At 35.3% G+C, this 15,078-nt stretch overlaps 1 protein-coding gene across 4 annotated transcripts in view; it reads left to right on the top strand.

Moving 5' to 3' along the window:
• The window catches only part of LOC120527408 (ephrin type-A receptor 5), a 362,942-nt gene extending 348,422 nt beyond the window's left edge, over positions 1-14,520 (top strand). For 3 of the 4 annotated variants that reach the window (XM_039750790.1, XM_039750789.1, XM_039750792.1), the window contains exons 16-17: positions 6,723-6,878; positions 11,263-14,520. In XM_039750790.1, the coding sequence (XP_039606724.1) occupies positions 6,723-6,878; positions 11,263-11,368 (262 nt within the window). In that variant the 3' untranslated portion in view covers positions 11,369-14,520. The remainder of the gene's footprint in view (positions 1-6,722; positions 6,879-11,262) is intronic. The other variant, XM_039750791.1, reaches the window with a different exon arrangement.
• Positions 14,521-15,078: the final 558 nt, after the last annotated feature.

Here is a 15,078-nt window from a genome sequence, read left to right as displayed (position 1 = left end):
AAAGCAACGTCATTTATTGTTAGGGAGCTTAAGGCAATACATTATACACATTATGTAAAATGTACCTTTTCTGTTTAAGGTAACTTAAAACTGGTGCTTCAACAACATGTTTACAATAATAAATCAATTAGATTACTCAACCATCTCTTTTCTGGGCCATATCATATGACACATGACATTTGTGTACAGCTAGAAGTTTAATGAAACACCTTTATCACATTAGTCTTACGTCAAATTAAAAAAAAAACTAAGTACTTGCCAATGCAATTTCCCCCTTTGAGTATTTTCAGAGTACTGATACAGAAACATCTCCTTTAGTTTGTGAAAAGTTTGTTTGCAAAATGTTTCAAAAAGATCACTTACGTTTTCTTAGGAACAATTAAACCTTCCCTGTCAGAAATAGGAATAGACCTGCAAAACTTAAAGGTTATCCTTGGTATTTTTCAAGTCAGCCTTAATTTTTCATGATCATGGTGTACATTAATTTGCCATTGAAAATTCTGTTCTAAATTGGAACATTTTTTTACAAAGAAAAACAAAATACAGTGCTTTTGTTTTGTAGTTTAAAATGGAGTACTAAAGGCACCAATCAAAACATAAAACAAACACCTTAAAACTTTCTGAACATGCGTAGTTCTAGGCAACAAAACGTTTGACTTCTGAAAACATACCTTCTGTATTTCTGTGGTATGATCATGCCAACAAAAGAAATATTGGAAAATTCTTTTTTATATGCTTGGCTCCTTTTTCAGAAGGTAAGGCATGTAAGCTTTGTTATCTTGTTCACTTAAAGGCAACTGTTTTGGGTGGAGTTTTCATGTAAATAAGGATATAAAACAGCATGAGAACAAGGATGTGTGTGAGAACTTGTCTTGTATCAGCACAAAGCACAACATGAGCTGACTATGCAGAAACAAATATTAAAGTCTTAGTGAATGGAACATTTAAATGTTCTAGCACTAACGTCTTATTGGCAATGCAGTTTGGCTTCTTCTAACACCATGAAAGGTGCCAAAATGCATAGCAGTGCAGAGACAATGTCAAGGGTAGGCAAAAACTTAAAAATATCAGATTGAAGTCTAAGGTACCAGTCATCAAAAGCCCAATAGACTCAAGTTGAAAAAGAATAAGCAAAACAGGTAAGGCGATTGAGCTATCTTGATTTGTGCAACCCCAAATGAACTACAAAAGACATTAGTTTTGTTTTTTTGAATCTAAAGATAAAGTAGTTGCTGTGTTGCAATTTCAAATGAGGATTGCTAAATGAAGTCATATGGAACAGCAATGTCCAATTACAAGACTGGAGAAAAATAGCATTGGTATAAACAACATTGGCAATAGCCAGTCAAGATTAAAATAACATGATACCCAAAAGAAAAACACAAAAAAATTATGCCATAGTGACGAGGCATTAATAATAATATAATATATTGAGGAGTGCAAAAATATGTAATAAATGTACAAAGAAAACTACAGGTTGTAAACAAGGATCCCAAAACTCAGTTTAGAACAATGCAATTTAGCTGAAAAGCTACATATACAGTGTCATTGTCATCATAACTCTTATATAAAAAGACAACGTGCAAACTTTCAGCTGTTGTTAAGAAAGCTCACCAACTCCTTTACTTTCACAGATGTATCATACAGTTTGGATTTCTCTATCTGTCCTCACTAACTTTTTGAAGTGTACAGTGCAGTCCCATCTTTACTGGTTGTGTAACATCCCAGTATAATGCACCTGCATGGCTCAAGATCATAAAGCACTAAAGACTGCAGTCAGCATGGATCATTAACGACACCAAAACAGAAGCCTGTTCAGGACTCCTATAATACAGAGTGTCTTAGAAAGGCACACAGAATTATTCAAGAATTAAACCATTCCATGCTTTTCTCACTCCTCCCTTCTGATAAACGGTATAGAACCATTCAAGCTTACATCAGTAGCTTTAGGAACAGTTTCTTTCCACAAAGCGTTTACTAAATAGCATCTCATAATAATAATTGCTGTTTATATTCTTATATGTGTATATTGTATGTCACTTTTGAGTGCTGTTTTTTGAGTGTCTTTTGTTGGTAATGCATTACTGTAACTCTTCTGTAGTGCCATGGAAATACGAACTTCATTGTACTTTGTACACATGACAATAAACTTTAAAGAAAAATCTTGCCGTAACCACTGGAAACAACAAAATTATAATTGCAGCTTTCACAGGGACAAAAGGTTGCTGCCAAAGGAGAGATTCAATAATAATAAATAAGATCACTTTCAAAATGGCAGAATTTAATAGAAGTGTGGTTTTTCCCAAAACAGACACAAATATTTTAAAACCTTTGTGCAATTTCAAAACACGGATCAATACTCAAGAAGGTTATTGACTTGAAAAATTTACATTTTCGGTATGTTTTAAGGCTTTTGCATTATATTTGGACTGGTGCCTTTTGGACCCCGATTTTACAATACAAACAAAGGCACAGTATTTTGTAAAATATACAAACAATCCTTCACTTTAGAACACAATTTTCTCTTATCAATCAGTGTACTCCATGATTGTGAAAAAATGACTGACTTGAAAAATACAGAACCTATTCTTTAGGTCTTCAGTGTCTATTGTTTTAGAATTGCGCTACTTAAAGAAAGTGCAACTAAATATAATTTCAATTAACTAAAAGATTACACTGACAAGGAATCTTCAAGAATTTAGAGGGCTTTAATTGTATTAATTTAAAGGAAGTGTAGTTGAAAAATGCAAGTATAAAACAAATGGTATAATTTTCTGCTCCATGTAAGACTGGGGAAGATTGCATTTGTAATGTAATGAATTTGTAATGATCTGGCTTCCATATTTTTTTTTTTTAACCTTCCTTGGTCTTTTAATATTTTTTACATTACAAAATACATTCTTATTTCTTGGAGATTAAGGAATCCCAGGTCACATTTATTTTGTATACTTTTTAAATATGTATAAAATAAAACTATGTAGCATTGTCCCACAATGCCATTGTTTTTCTTATGGGCACCACCATTTTGAGAATTATTTGTTTTCAGTTGGTATACCATTGGTAGGAGGGAGTATGCTGACAGTATATTTGTGATTCATCTTCCATTTAGTTATTAAATAAACAATGATTTATGCCTAACTCATTCTTGCACCAAGCCATTAAAGTTCTGGCTAAAAAAAAAAAAAAGATTTGAAAATTAATTTTATTCTCTTTTTAAAAGTATATTTGCTTCTTTAGTATTAACTAGGGTGGCACAGTGGTAGCGCGGCTGCCTCGCAGTTAGGAGACCCGGGTTCAATTCCCGGGTCCTCCCTGTGTAGAGTTTGTATGTTCTCCCAGTGTCTGCGTGGGTTTACTCCAGGTACAGTACTCCGGTTTCCTCCCACAGTCCAAAGACATGCAGGTTAGGTGTATTGGCGATTCTAAATTGTCCCTAGTGTGTGTGTGCGCTCTGCGGTGGTCTGGCGCCCTGCCTGGGGTTTGTTTCCTGCCTTGCGCTCTGTGTTGGCTGGGATTGGCTCTAGCAGACCCCCGTGACCCTGTAGTTAGGATATAGCGGGTTGGATAATGGATGGATGGATGTTTTATGCTGAAATTATCAGAATTTTGGGCTACCCATTTCTTTCCTTTTAACCTAGAAAACATCCTGTATATGTATTTATTTCCTTTACATTCTTGTCCATTTCAGGACCTAGAAAACTAAGTATGCTTGTCCATTTCAGGGCAAGAACAAAAATAATCAAGACTGTCAGAGACATTTACTGATCTGACTGCATATTTAAGAACAAAACATTGCACCCAAGCTCCCCATAACTCAAGCTCTATGTTGCAGCATGATTTTCTGCCATTAGTTGGTTTGAAATTTACCCCCTCAACCCCCACAATCTAGTCAGTGCCCTAAAGGCAAAATACTTTGAAGATTTCATGACTGTATACATGCAAATGGTAATCACAGTCTAAAAAAACAGACTCAAACTTATGTAAAATAGTCTAGTAAAATAGAAGCAACCTCTTAAATATTAACTTAACATGACTCAATCAATGTTGCAGAGATTTGAGGACACTCTGTGACTTAGAAAAAAAATATTCTGCAAATCCAATGGATATTTTTTTTGTTTGACAAAGCATTAAAGAAAATGATTTGTTGAATGGATGGGCAGTTTAAATTAATAATTGTTAGTTTTTCGGATAAAGAATTCAGTGCAAATAAATAACAGAAATTACTGAAGATACAGAATAAGAACAGTGCATAATTGCTTAAACTCATTTTACTAGATGTATCTGATTGGTGACCATTATTCATTAGGTTAAATGAAAACTCCAGGAGAGAAAGTTTCCCATTTCATTTAATAAAATGTTTAATATTCTCACTCAAACTCCTTTTTTTGTATGAACTGCTTTTTTACCAACTGCTGATAAATGTTTAAAGTTCTGTTGTATATTGCCTTCAAATTGTTTCCATGATGGTAGTCAACAGGGATTTCTTTTCAGTTTTAATTATGCCTTGATCTATATAGATGTGCTGGATGTAACTCCAAAGGAAATTATCTTCTGCAGGAATATCTTGCCCATCTCAGCATTTTGATATGCCACCAATATTAATTCAAGGGAATACTTTTAAGCAAATATTCAAACTCATCTTTCAATTTTGAGTTTATTTATTTGTAGAAAAGAGTCCTTAGAGTGATTTTTAAGACAATCCATTTTTACTGTAATCTTGTGTTGCTGTAGTGAGAATTACAATTTCATATGTCCAAACTCCTGGGTTCAAATCATAGTATGAACACAAGTTTTGTAGGGTTTGTGCACTCTCCTTGCATCAGTGTACATTTTCTTCACAATAGTTAGGTTTGCACCGCACATCTCAAAATTAAGGGTGGAATTGGTGAATTGAAATTGAGCAAATATGTTGGGGTCCATAAGAATATCACTGCTACCCAAAGCAATTTAGTTGCACCTGACCTTGTGCTTCGACCTAGCCTGACTTGCCCTACAGTCTTTTTTCATTGCTCCTTGCATTTTCCAAAGTAAAAGCCAGGTAGCAGATTGTTTTTTCGTGAAAACTAAGTATAGTGACTAGCATGTACTATGAGGAACCTGTTATTAATCTCTAGCTCACCCAAGAAAAGCCTGGCTTCAAGAAAATGGGAGGCTATAGGCCTAACTAAGTCTCAAAAGTAGAAGTCAGGCTTTTAAATTCAAAATGGTATAACAAAGAGTCTCAAAAAGTTCAAATTGTGTTCCTCCAGATCATAAGATGAAATCAAAGAGAGTAGGGGAAAAAACAGAAAATCCAATAGCATGTTCAGTGAACAACAAGGGACTGCATTACCCCTCAGTCTTTATAGGGCTGTGATGGACATGTGGCATTCGCCTCTTCAGGAACTAACCACAAAATGAAGGAAAGATGCAACAGTATATAAATATTTTTAAAAATAAAAAACATTAATACATGAAACATTTTGACTAAATGATAAGTGAACAGAACAAGATTAACAGAAATAACCATCCTAACAAATTCTACATGAAAAAATGAACGAAAAGGACAAAAAAATAAGCCAGGGAAGGAACTTAGGCCAAAACACAACATAATCTTATTTTGCAGATATATAACAAGGCATTGTCACCATTAATGAGGTAGCAGAACTGACTTGTATGCTCTTCAACTGCTATATTGTCTCATGTGTAACTAATCTGAATAACAATATGGCAATTTATAGTTAAAGTTAAACATTCTGTCATCTTATTCCATATATATTAAATAAAGGGGAAAAAATCATAAAATCACACACTCTCACTCATTCTGAGCCATTTTAGTAATTGGAACAAAGTAACTGGAGAATATAGGAAAAACAAAGAATGTATGAACCCCACAAATACAGTACTAGGCTGAAAATGAAATCCCTGCAATACATCCTCATTTAAAATATACCACAGGTCAAACTACAACAAGAAATAAATACCACTGTCCTTTAGATGAGCAGCACATTTCAGAATATAACATTACATAGTAGCATAAGGAAGTCTGTCAGTCTTTGGTTGAGATAAGTATCAAGATGTGTTTATTGTAAGCAGCCCAAGCAGTGCCTATATGAATGTCAGTTATAATGTGTGCTTTCACCTCAAAGTGTTAAGCAGGCACACCTGTAATACAGTCATTGATGAGCAGACAACACAATTAAACACATTTGATGCGCAGAAGAAAAATGCATATGTTTACTATGCCTGAACCACTTAAAAATGAATAGACACTAAACTATCCACTATACCAATGAACTATCCACTTTGTGTGTATTTGTAAGCTTCTGTACATCATTTTCACTGAAGTACGTGGGAACCCTGAGCCTGATACTTATAGAAACCATTAACCAGGTGCTCACCAAAAATGTTAAGCAACTATTGGAACAGCATAATGACGTAATATTTTCAAACCAGTGTAATAAAATTCAGAGATGTAGGGGAACACAGCCTATAATAGAACCAGCCCTGGATAACTTGCCAGTTCATGGTAAGTCTGTGCAAAGATATGCCAATGTTATTAATCCACTTACTGGTACGATATTAATCCAGTAAACTGTACACAAAAAAAAAAACAAAAGAGGGACATTCATTGGAAGATATTGAAGTAGACATGCATTTATTGTTTTCCAGTAAATAGAGGAAGAATGCATTTTTAGTTTTATATTTCTCGTGCTTCTAATACACAGTAATTTCATTTTCAGAGTATCGAACATACTTGTGGAGCATGGTTCACTTGGAAACTGTGTTTTTAAGTCAGTCGACGAATGGTTAGAGGCCATTAAAATGGACCGATACACAGAGCATTTTATGGAAAATGGCTACAACTCGGTAGATGCTGTGGCACAGATGACAGCTGAGTAAGTTAACAAATGCTATATGAGGAACCAAAATACTCTTAAATACATTATGTTGACTTTTTAGCTAAGTAGAAACTTAATTGCCAAAAGTGTATTTGCGTTTTATATAATATCATAACAGTTTAGCATATTTAAATGAAAATATTAAATGTTTAAAGGTAAACAAACAAATTTTTACATCTGATTCAAGTTTAAATGGGTGGTGTCTCATTACATTATTTTTTCTGCCTTGGAAAAGAGTGAAATATTTTGAGAGTATTTTTTGAGATAATTAGAAATTAGTGTGCAAAGGCTTTAAAAGAAGAGCATTAAGTCTGCTCCAGTATATTTGCATGGTAATTTTTGTGACAACGGTCAATATGAATGATGTCAAATACGTGGAAGTCTGTTGTCTGATTGATTAATCAATTCATTCATTTTTATGTTCATTCTTTTAATGTAATGCACACACTTTACTAGCCAAATAAAATTACATTTTGACTACATTTTTAAAAAGATATTGTAATAGGTTGTATGACTGAGAAGGAACACACCTTTCAAGTTATTGCATCTAGCAACGAAGTGGTCTCCATGGTGTAATTCTATTACTAGTGTGAAGCAGTCCAAATGGCTGCAAATGCCATACCTTTTGAAAGATTGGTGCCAGCCAATCTAAGCAGTACTCCAATTGTGACCTTTTTCTAGCAAATACTTTTTTTGAGGCTCCCTGAAAAATTGCATATTATTATACATTATGAAATAATTTTTGAAGAAGAAAATGACCACCTCATCCATCACAGAAAGTGAAGGCACTACTGTGTCTTCTTGATAAGGGAGGTGGTGTTTGTAGTCTATGTCAGGTTACCCATGATGTGCACCTACAGGACCTGAAGGTGCTTCTTCATGACTTCACTGCATTTCAATGGATTATGAGTCCACAATGATTTCTTTCATCTTCAACATTCAGTGACAAGTTGTTATTGTCACTTGAGGCAACATCGTTGCTGATGAGGCCCACGACTGTATTATCTGCGAGTTTGATATGATTCGAGTTATGTCTGGCACAACAGTCGCTAGTCAAAGTTAATAACAGACGGTTCAGAATACAGCCCTGGGGAACCTATTTTCTATATGGACCATGGTCAGATAGAGTGTTGCTGATAAGGCATCATCAGTTGAGTGGTTAGGGCAGTCTGCCAGCTGAAGTGGATTGAATGTTGCAGGGAGTTTGGATGTTGTATCGTCCTAAACCAGCCTTTCAAAGCACTTCATCATAATGGGGGAGAGCGCTATAGAGCAATAGTCATTGAGCATTGATGCTGCTGACTTTTTTGGTAATGCTATGATAGTAGTGGCCTTGAAGCATGGAAGTATGATGGCTTGCCTCAGGGAGGTACTATACATGTCTGTAAGAGTATGCATCAGTTGATCAGCACATTCCCTGAGTACACACATTGGTATGTTTTGTAAGGTCATACAGCTTTCTATGGGTTGACCCAATGCAGTGTCCTCTGAAAATCAGCTTGGTCAAGACAGAATGCCTCCTTGTTCAGGCTGGGAGGGGCTTTCATTGGTGTGTTGTTCTTTTCTTGAAATTGGCTGAAATAAGTTTTAAGTCTATTGAGGAAATCAGTATTGTCATCGCAGAGTGGTGGAGAAGAACTGTAGTCTGTAATCGACTATATGCCTTGCCACAGGTGTCTGGGGTCTGTTGAATTCTGTGAAGTGACTCTGCTGCTCTCACACCCCGGTTGAGGTTGGCTCATGCAGATCTAGGAGCATTTTTGTCACCAGACTTGAAGGAAGCATTTTGTATTCTCAGAAGCGCATGCACACACTTAGATATGAATCCCATCACAGACTCGGCATACTCCCCCAGATTGATTTGTTGGTTGACAGTGTCAGCCTCTCTAAACACATTCCAGTCTGTGTATTCAGAACAATCCTGGAGTGCTAAAACTGCTCCCTCTGGCCAAATCCTTATGTGCTTCACAGATGGCTTTCTTCTAGATAGCTGTGGTGTGTATGCTAGAATAAACATAACAGAGAGGTGGTCCAAATTTCCAAGTCGTGGCTGTCGTAAATGGCCATTTAATTTTTGTGTAAACTTGGTCTATTGTGTTTTCTTCCCTGGTTGGTAATAATGTGGTAGAATTGTTCTCAAGCTGGCTTGGTTAAAGGCTCTAGCTATAATATGAACACAGTCTGGAATAGTATTTTGCATCACGCTGACCAACTGATACAGTGTGGAGTGCATCTTTTGTGTGTGGGGAATGTATACAGTTATGGTGGTAATAGCTGTGAATTCCCTTGGCAACTTAGAATGGTCAGCATTTTAGCATCAGGAACTCTATATATTCCAAACAGTGGTTTGGCTAGTGTAAATACATAAACCTCCTCCTCAAGACTTACAGCTAAGAGCATGGCACATGTCTGCATGAAATGGTGTTAGCCCGTCCACATGAATACTGGAATTTAGCCCTGTCTCGGTCAAGTTAAGGGCACAACAGTTTTCCATCTTGCGTTGGGTAATTAAATCCAGTCTCAGATACTCCATTTTATTTTCCAGCAAGCAGACATTAGACAACAGAATAGAACGGGGTTTATAGGGGTTGGCCTTTAGTCTAGTACTGGCTTGAGTGCAGCATTTGTGTGGTCTTTCACACCGTTTACATCACATCCTGCTGCGGTCAGTGATGGTAGAAGCTATGTGTAAAATTCAAAGTTTACGGAGTGTTTTGAGTTCTAAGGCTAGTAAGCCTGGGTAAGTTGTTTGATAACTCTGATGCAAGAAGCCTGAGCAAACTACACTGATTGTAGACCAATCTCATATTTAACAGAATAAGACTAGACAGTATATTTAACTTAAATTGCACGTCGCTTTCGGGACTAAAAGTGGCTGCTACCATACCATCTTTAAACCTTTAATTAACTTTTTATTACTTAACACTTACTACTTTTTTTAATATGCTGCCTTTCCCAAAGTAATTAAGACTAGGACTGAATTAGGTAAAAGTCTGTAAGGTTTAACCTTTCATTGTGCATTGGCACAGGTTATGGAAAAGATGCATCCATGTATGAAAGATTTCCTATTAATTTCATTTATTAATTGTTTAAAATGCAACCATAACAACTGTATTTTGTGCATCTGTAAAATGTATTGTCTTCCTTGATTCACTAATATCAGTTTAGTTTTGCCAGGTTATTTTCAATTCTCATCAAACTAAATTTCCTAAACGCTTAAAGGTACCAAATCATAAAACTAGCCTGAATAAGAGCTGCCAAGACAAGAGTTGATGATGGCCAACCCATATATATATATATATAGTATATAGTACAGGCCAAAAGTTTGGACACACCTCCTCATTCAATGTGTTTTATTTATTTTCATGACCATTGACATTGGTAGATTCTCACTGAAGGCATCAAAACTATGAATGAACACATGTGGAGTTATGTACTTAACAAAAAGGTGAAATAACTGAAAACATGTTTTACATTCTAGTTTCTTCAAAATAGCCACCCTTTGCTCTGATTACTGCTTTGCACACTCTTGGCATTCTCTCGATGAACTTCAACAGGTAGTCACCTGAAATGGTTTTCACTTCACAGGTGTGCCTTATAAGGGTTATTTAGTGGAATTTCTTGCTTTATCAATGGGGTTGGGACCAGCAGTTGTGCTATGCAGAAGTCAGGTTAGTTGGACGATCATTTATTTTTCAACAGGACAATGACCCCAAACACACCTCCAGGCTGTGTAAGGGCTTTTTGACCAGGAAGGAGAGTGATGGAGTGCCGTAAATGGTCATGAAAATAAAGAAAACACATTGAATGAGGAGGTGTGTCCAAACCTTTGGCCTGTACTGTATATTCTCAACATTCAGTCATAATGTACTTGTCACATTTAATTAATTGGTCCAGGAGTGCAGCACTGCCTTTTGGTGGTTCCCACTTTACTTTGCGGATGGCAAGGTGATGTGGGGCAGCAATGTTGCTTCATATTTACAGAGATCTTGCTGCAGATCCTGGCCTCAGATTTGCCTTTCAGCAACGTTCAATGTGCCTGCTTGCTGGCTTGCTGCACTTCTTAACTGGAAATTAAGTAGCTAAGAAAACAGATGAACAGAATTTGATCTGAAGGGGATTCTTCATCAGTAAATAAAAAGAATTTCCATATTTTTCATACATTCAGAATACTTGACTGAAAACATTCTCATAATCAGTTTTCTGGTTAAGCTATTATGTTTTTGCTTTATGTTTTATGCTCATCTGTGTTTTTTCATGTGTAGTTTTCCTTCTCTATGGAATAAGATATAAGATGTCTTTAATCACAACTAAAACACATCTTTAAAGAAAGGCCATGCAGTATATATTTTAATAAATATGCATTTATCTTTTTTGACAGTGATCTGAGGAGGGTTGGTGTGAACCTCGCTGGTCATCAGAAGAAGATCATCAGCAGTATTCAAGAAATGAGGGTTCAAATGTTGAATGGCACAGTGCCAGTGTAAATCCAGCGACCAGTTTAACATATCTAAGTAACTCAGCACTTTTAAAAAATTGGAACTTGTATTTATTGTTAGGAACAGTAATAATTAAAACAAAAAAAGGGAAGAAACTTACCGAATCGAAAGCTACTACCTACAGACAGATATCTCTTTGTGTATCTGCAAATGGCTTCCCTCTACTGTCTGCCAGTTTCAAAGGCCTGAAGACCTACAAACGTGAATTGAATGGAAGTCAAGTTGCAGTGCCGATGACAATAACATATGGTAACTTTGTTACAATTATAAAAAAAAAAAATCAACCTTTATTGTATCACCATTTTCTGTACTAACTGTACATAGCACCTTTTTTGATTCAGTCAATACACAGTGGCTATTATTTCAAAGGACATACTTGAATGGCATTGCTGTCACTGACAAAATTAACTGATCATAGTGACAAATCAATAGTTTCTTTATTTTCTATCTTAACCATTCTACAAATGTGTATTTAAAGCAATATACTAAAATGCATTTCTTCTTAGTGTTTTGGGGATTCTAGACACAAACGAAGCAACTATACAGTGGCAATCACATTAGAGAAAATGATGTATAATCTGTTTATAAAAATTCATAGCGCACCTTTATTTTATTTTTTTAAGTTGAGTGTGCATTTTATTGGTAGCATTACACAAATGGAAACAATGTTCGTACAAAAGACATGACTTCACTCTTCCACTCACTTGTGTTTTATATTTGTATATGATGTACAGTTTGATACTGCAGGGTACTGATTATTCTTTGCTTTTCTTTGATAACAGCCCATAATTAAAGCCTCCAATGGACATTCTTGTATAAAGTATAAATGGATTTTTTTGCTCTGAGGTTTTACCTGTTCATTTTCTGAAAGCTACAAAACTATTACATTGAAAAAGGGGCTACTGTCAGGGCATAATGCAGTGCCAACAGAGCATTTCACTGCCCCTGTGGCTGCTCTTTGAATCCCACTGTTACAAACAATTATTGTTACATGTTTTGCCAACTTGAAAGCAGCCACACTTTCCAATAATTCCGTGAATTATATTATTTGTGTAAGCCGATACAAAAATGGTGAATGCAAACATCTATACATTTTAACAGTTGCATTTGTGTGTTTTGGGAAAAAAAATGTTGAAATTGGATTTCATTGATGTTGGTTGTATCAGAGTGAAAATGAGGTGTATATGTTTAATTACAAGTGTAATTCCTTTCCTTTTTAGGAGTTTAGCACATATGAGTAAAATACTGTGAGCAGTAGACCTCACTCTCCTTTCAGAATATTTAGCTGTGCTTCACATATTCTTTATTTGAGTATATGACACGATGTCATTTCTGTAATTTTTTACATAGGCCTCATCATGAATGTGGACAGAGCATTAGGAAGTGTTTTGACGTCCTCATCTGTGGAAGCACTGCACAAGCTTCACGTACAAACCACTATAGACCTCTTCCACCGCTGTAATGGCACAGCAGTTTATAATAAATAGATGATTTTTTTTTATTTGAAGCTAGAGTCTTCAAAGTTTAAAATATAAACAAGTGACCTACCTGTTAAAAGCACATTTTGTACAGATTATTCAAATGAAAAAAAATTTCCATTCTTGAGCAAAGCGTAGCTTATCTGTTACTGTTGTGAAGCAGAAAGAACAAGTAATCGATATGAAGCAGCACAATAACGTCTTCACTTTGAAAGAAATCCATCATTTTGTAACATTTTATTGAAATGAAAACCCATTTATTATTAACGTTTGAAATGAAAGTAAAATGTTTTAGAAGTAATATATAGAGTTTTTTTGGTGGTGTGGTGGTGTAGTGGATAGTCTTGCTGCTTCACACCTCCAGGAACTCGGGATTGATTCCTGGCTGGGCCACTGTCAGAGTGGAGTTTGCACATTCTTCCCATGTTCACGTGGGTTTTTGTCCGGTACTGCAGGATCCTTCTCATCCTCGAGATATGCAGGTTATGTGGACTGGCAACTTGTATATGGTTCCAGTAAAGGTGAGTGTGCCCCATGATGACTGGCTAATTTCAGTCTTTTGCTTCAATGAAGTCAGGGTAGGCTTCCGCTCCACATTAGGTAAATTAGTTCAAACAATCTAGGAGTATATTTTCTTTTTCTTTAAACATTGGCATCAGTATAGTTTTGCCATAATTAGCTAGGAATTTTTGTAGATCATTACAGTAACTTTCTTAAAGAGAGCGGAGTATATGTGTAGCATTGTATCATATGCTGCTTCCTTGAAGAAAGCAGTATAACATTTCAGTGGTTGCCTAATTATGATGCATTATCCCAATTTTGCGCACTTTATAAGAAAAACCTGCCCTTCAATGTTCCAGAGACTTCAGGTTTTTAAAATAATCTTCACTCTCTCATTTGTGTATTTTGCATTTAGTTAGTTACAAGTTTCTCTTTCAAACTTTATGAATTTTTGTTCCCACCCTACATAGACACTAATGCAGCAATACCACCTGGCATTGTTTTGTAGTAAATTAAAAGGAATAAAGGGCAATAAAGTATACGTTTTGGGGAATTTGGGTTTTATAAAGAAGGTAAACTTTAAGCACAGTCACCTGATATCCAAACAAACAGCTTCTTCTCTTCATTAATAAAAGGTAACCAATTATAATTTTATACATTGTGAATAATTCACTGCCACACAGTTCATACCAGCCCGGGATTTTTTAGTAAAGCAAAATAAAGTCTTTAAAAAGGCTAGAGGCCATTGTTTTATGTTACACTATAATGCTGACAGATGGATTAATAAAGAATTGTTTAAATCATTTGAGGAAAAAGACGTAAATAATCATTAGTTTACCAATTACCTATAGTTTGCAGTAATAAGTGTTTGTTCACTATTTCAGTCTTCATATTTTTATACAAGTAAAGTCTTTCACTTGTAGATCTTTAAACCTAATTCCAATTAATTCTGCTTCTAAATCAAATCTAAATCAGTTCTAGAAGATGACTAGCATTGCTGTATTTATTGTTTTGTTTTTTTGTTTCTGTTTTTTTTTTGTTTGTTTGTTTGTTTCCAGCCCTATAATGTATGTGCATTTTGGTTGTGTACATGTTTTTTGTAGTGTAAGATATGAAATTTTATATTTTTTCAGAAAATAAAAAAACAACAGTGTTGCACAATTCTGTTGGTTATTTCATAGTACTGTACAGTACTGTATTATATTTAAAAATGCTGGTAATTCCAGTGTGGCATGTGTGTATCATTCTTGAACAAGGAATAAACACATTTTTTCTCTCATCTCTTAAAAGCGACTCCACTTAAAATGTTTGCATTAATGGGTACATATTCAAAAAGCTTTTTTTTTTCTACATTTGCATTGGAAAACCAGTTTATTACTTACTATTCCGGGCATTCATTTTAACTTTTCCATGGCCTAAGTTTCCATTAGAATAATTTATTTTCATTTAAAACTGTCAATTACTGCAATTTGTTACACTGCCAGCAGGCATTTAAATGTAACATTTGGGGTGCTTTTGTTTGCATATTTTCTGTGGCCATTATCTGTTGCTCTTTTTAAAATCTTCACATCTGAGAAGGCTTGTTCATGTTTGCATTGAATTTTATGTGAATTCTGTTTTACAGAGAACTTTCCTCTCACAGCCCAGTGACATTCATACAAGGCTAATTGTGCTGATGTGAAGAAGCTTCGAGGTGAACACGCGTCCCACTTCCTTTAT

This window comes from Polypterus senegalus, chromosome 4 (genome assembly GCF_016835505.1).
Source record: "Polypterus senegalus isolate Bchr_013 chromosome 4, ASM1683550v1, whole genome shotgun sequence".
Taxonomy (NCBI): Eukaryota; Metazoa; Chordata; class Cladistia; order Polypteriformes; family Polypteridae; genus Polypterus; species Polypterus senegalus.
The sequence above is the reverse complement of the archived record's forward strand: the minus strand, read 5'-3'. Positions and strand labels throughout refer to the sequence as shown.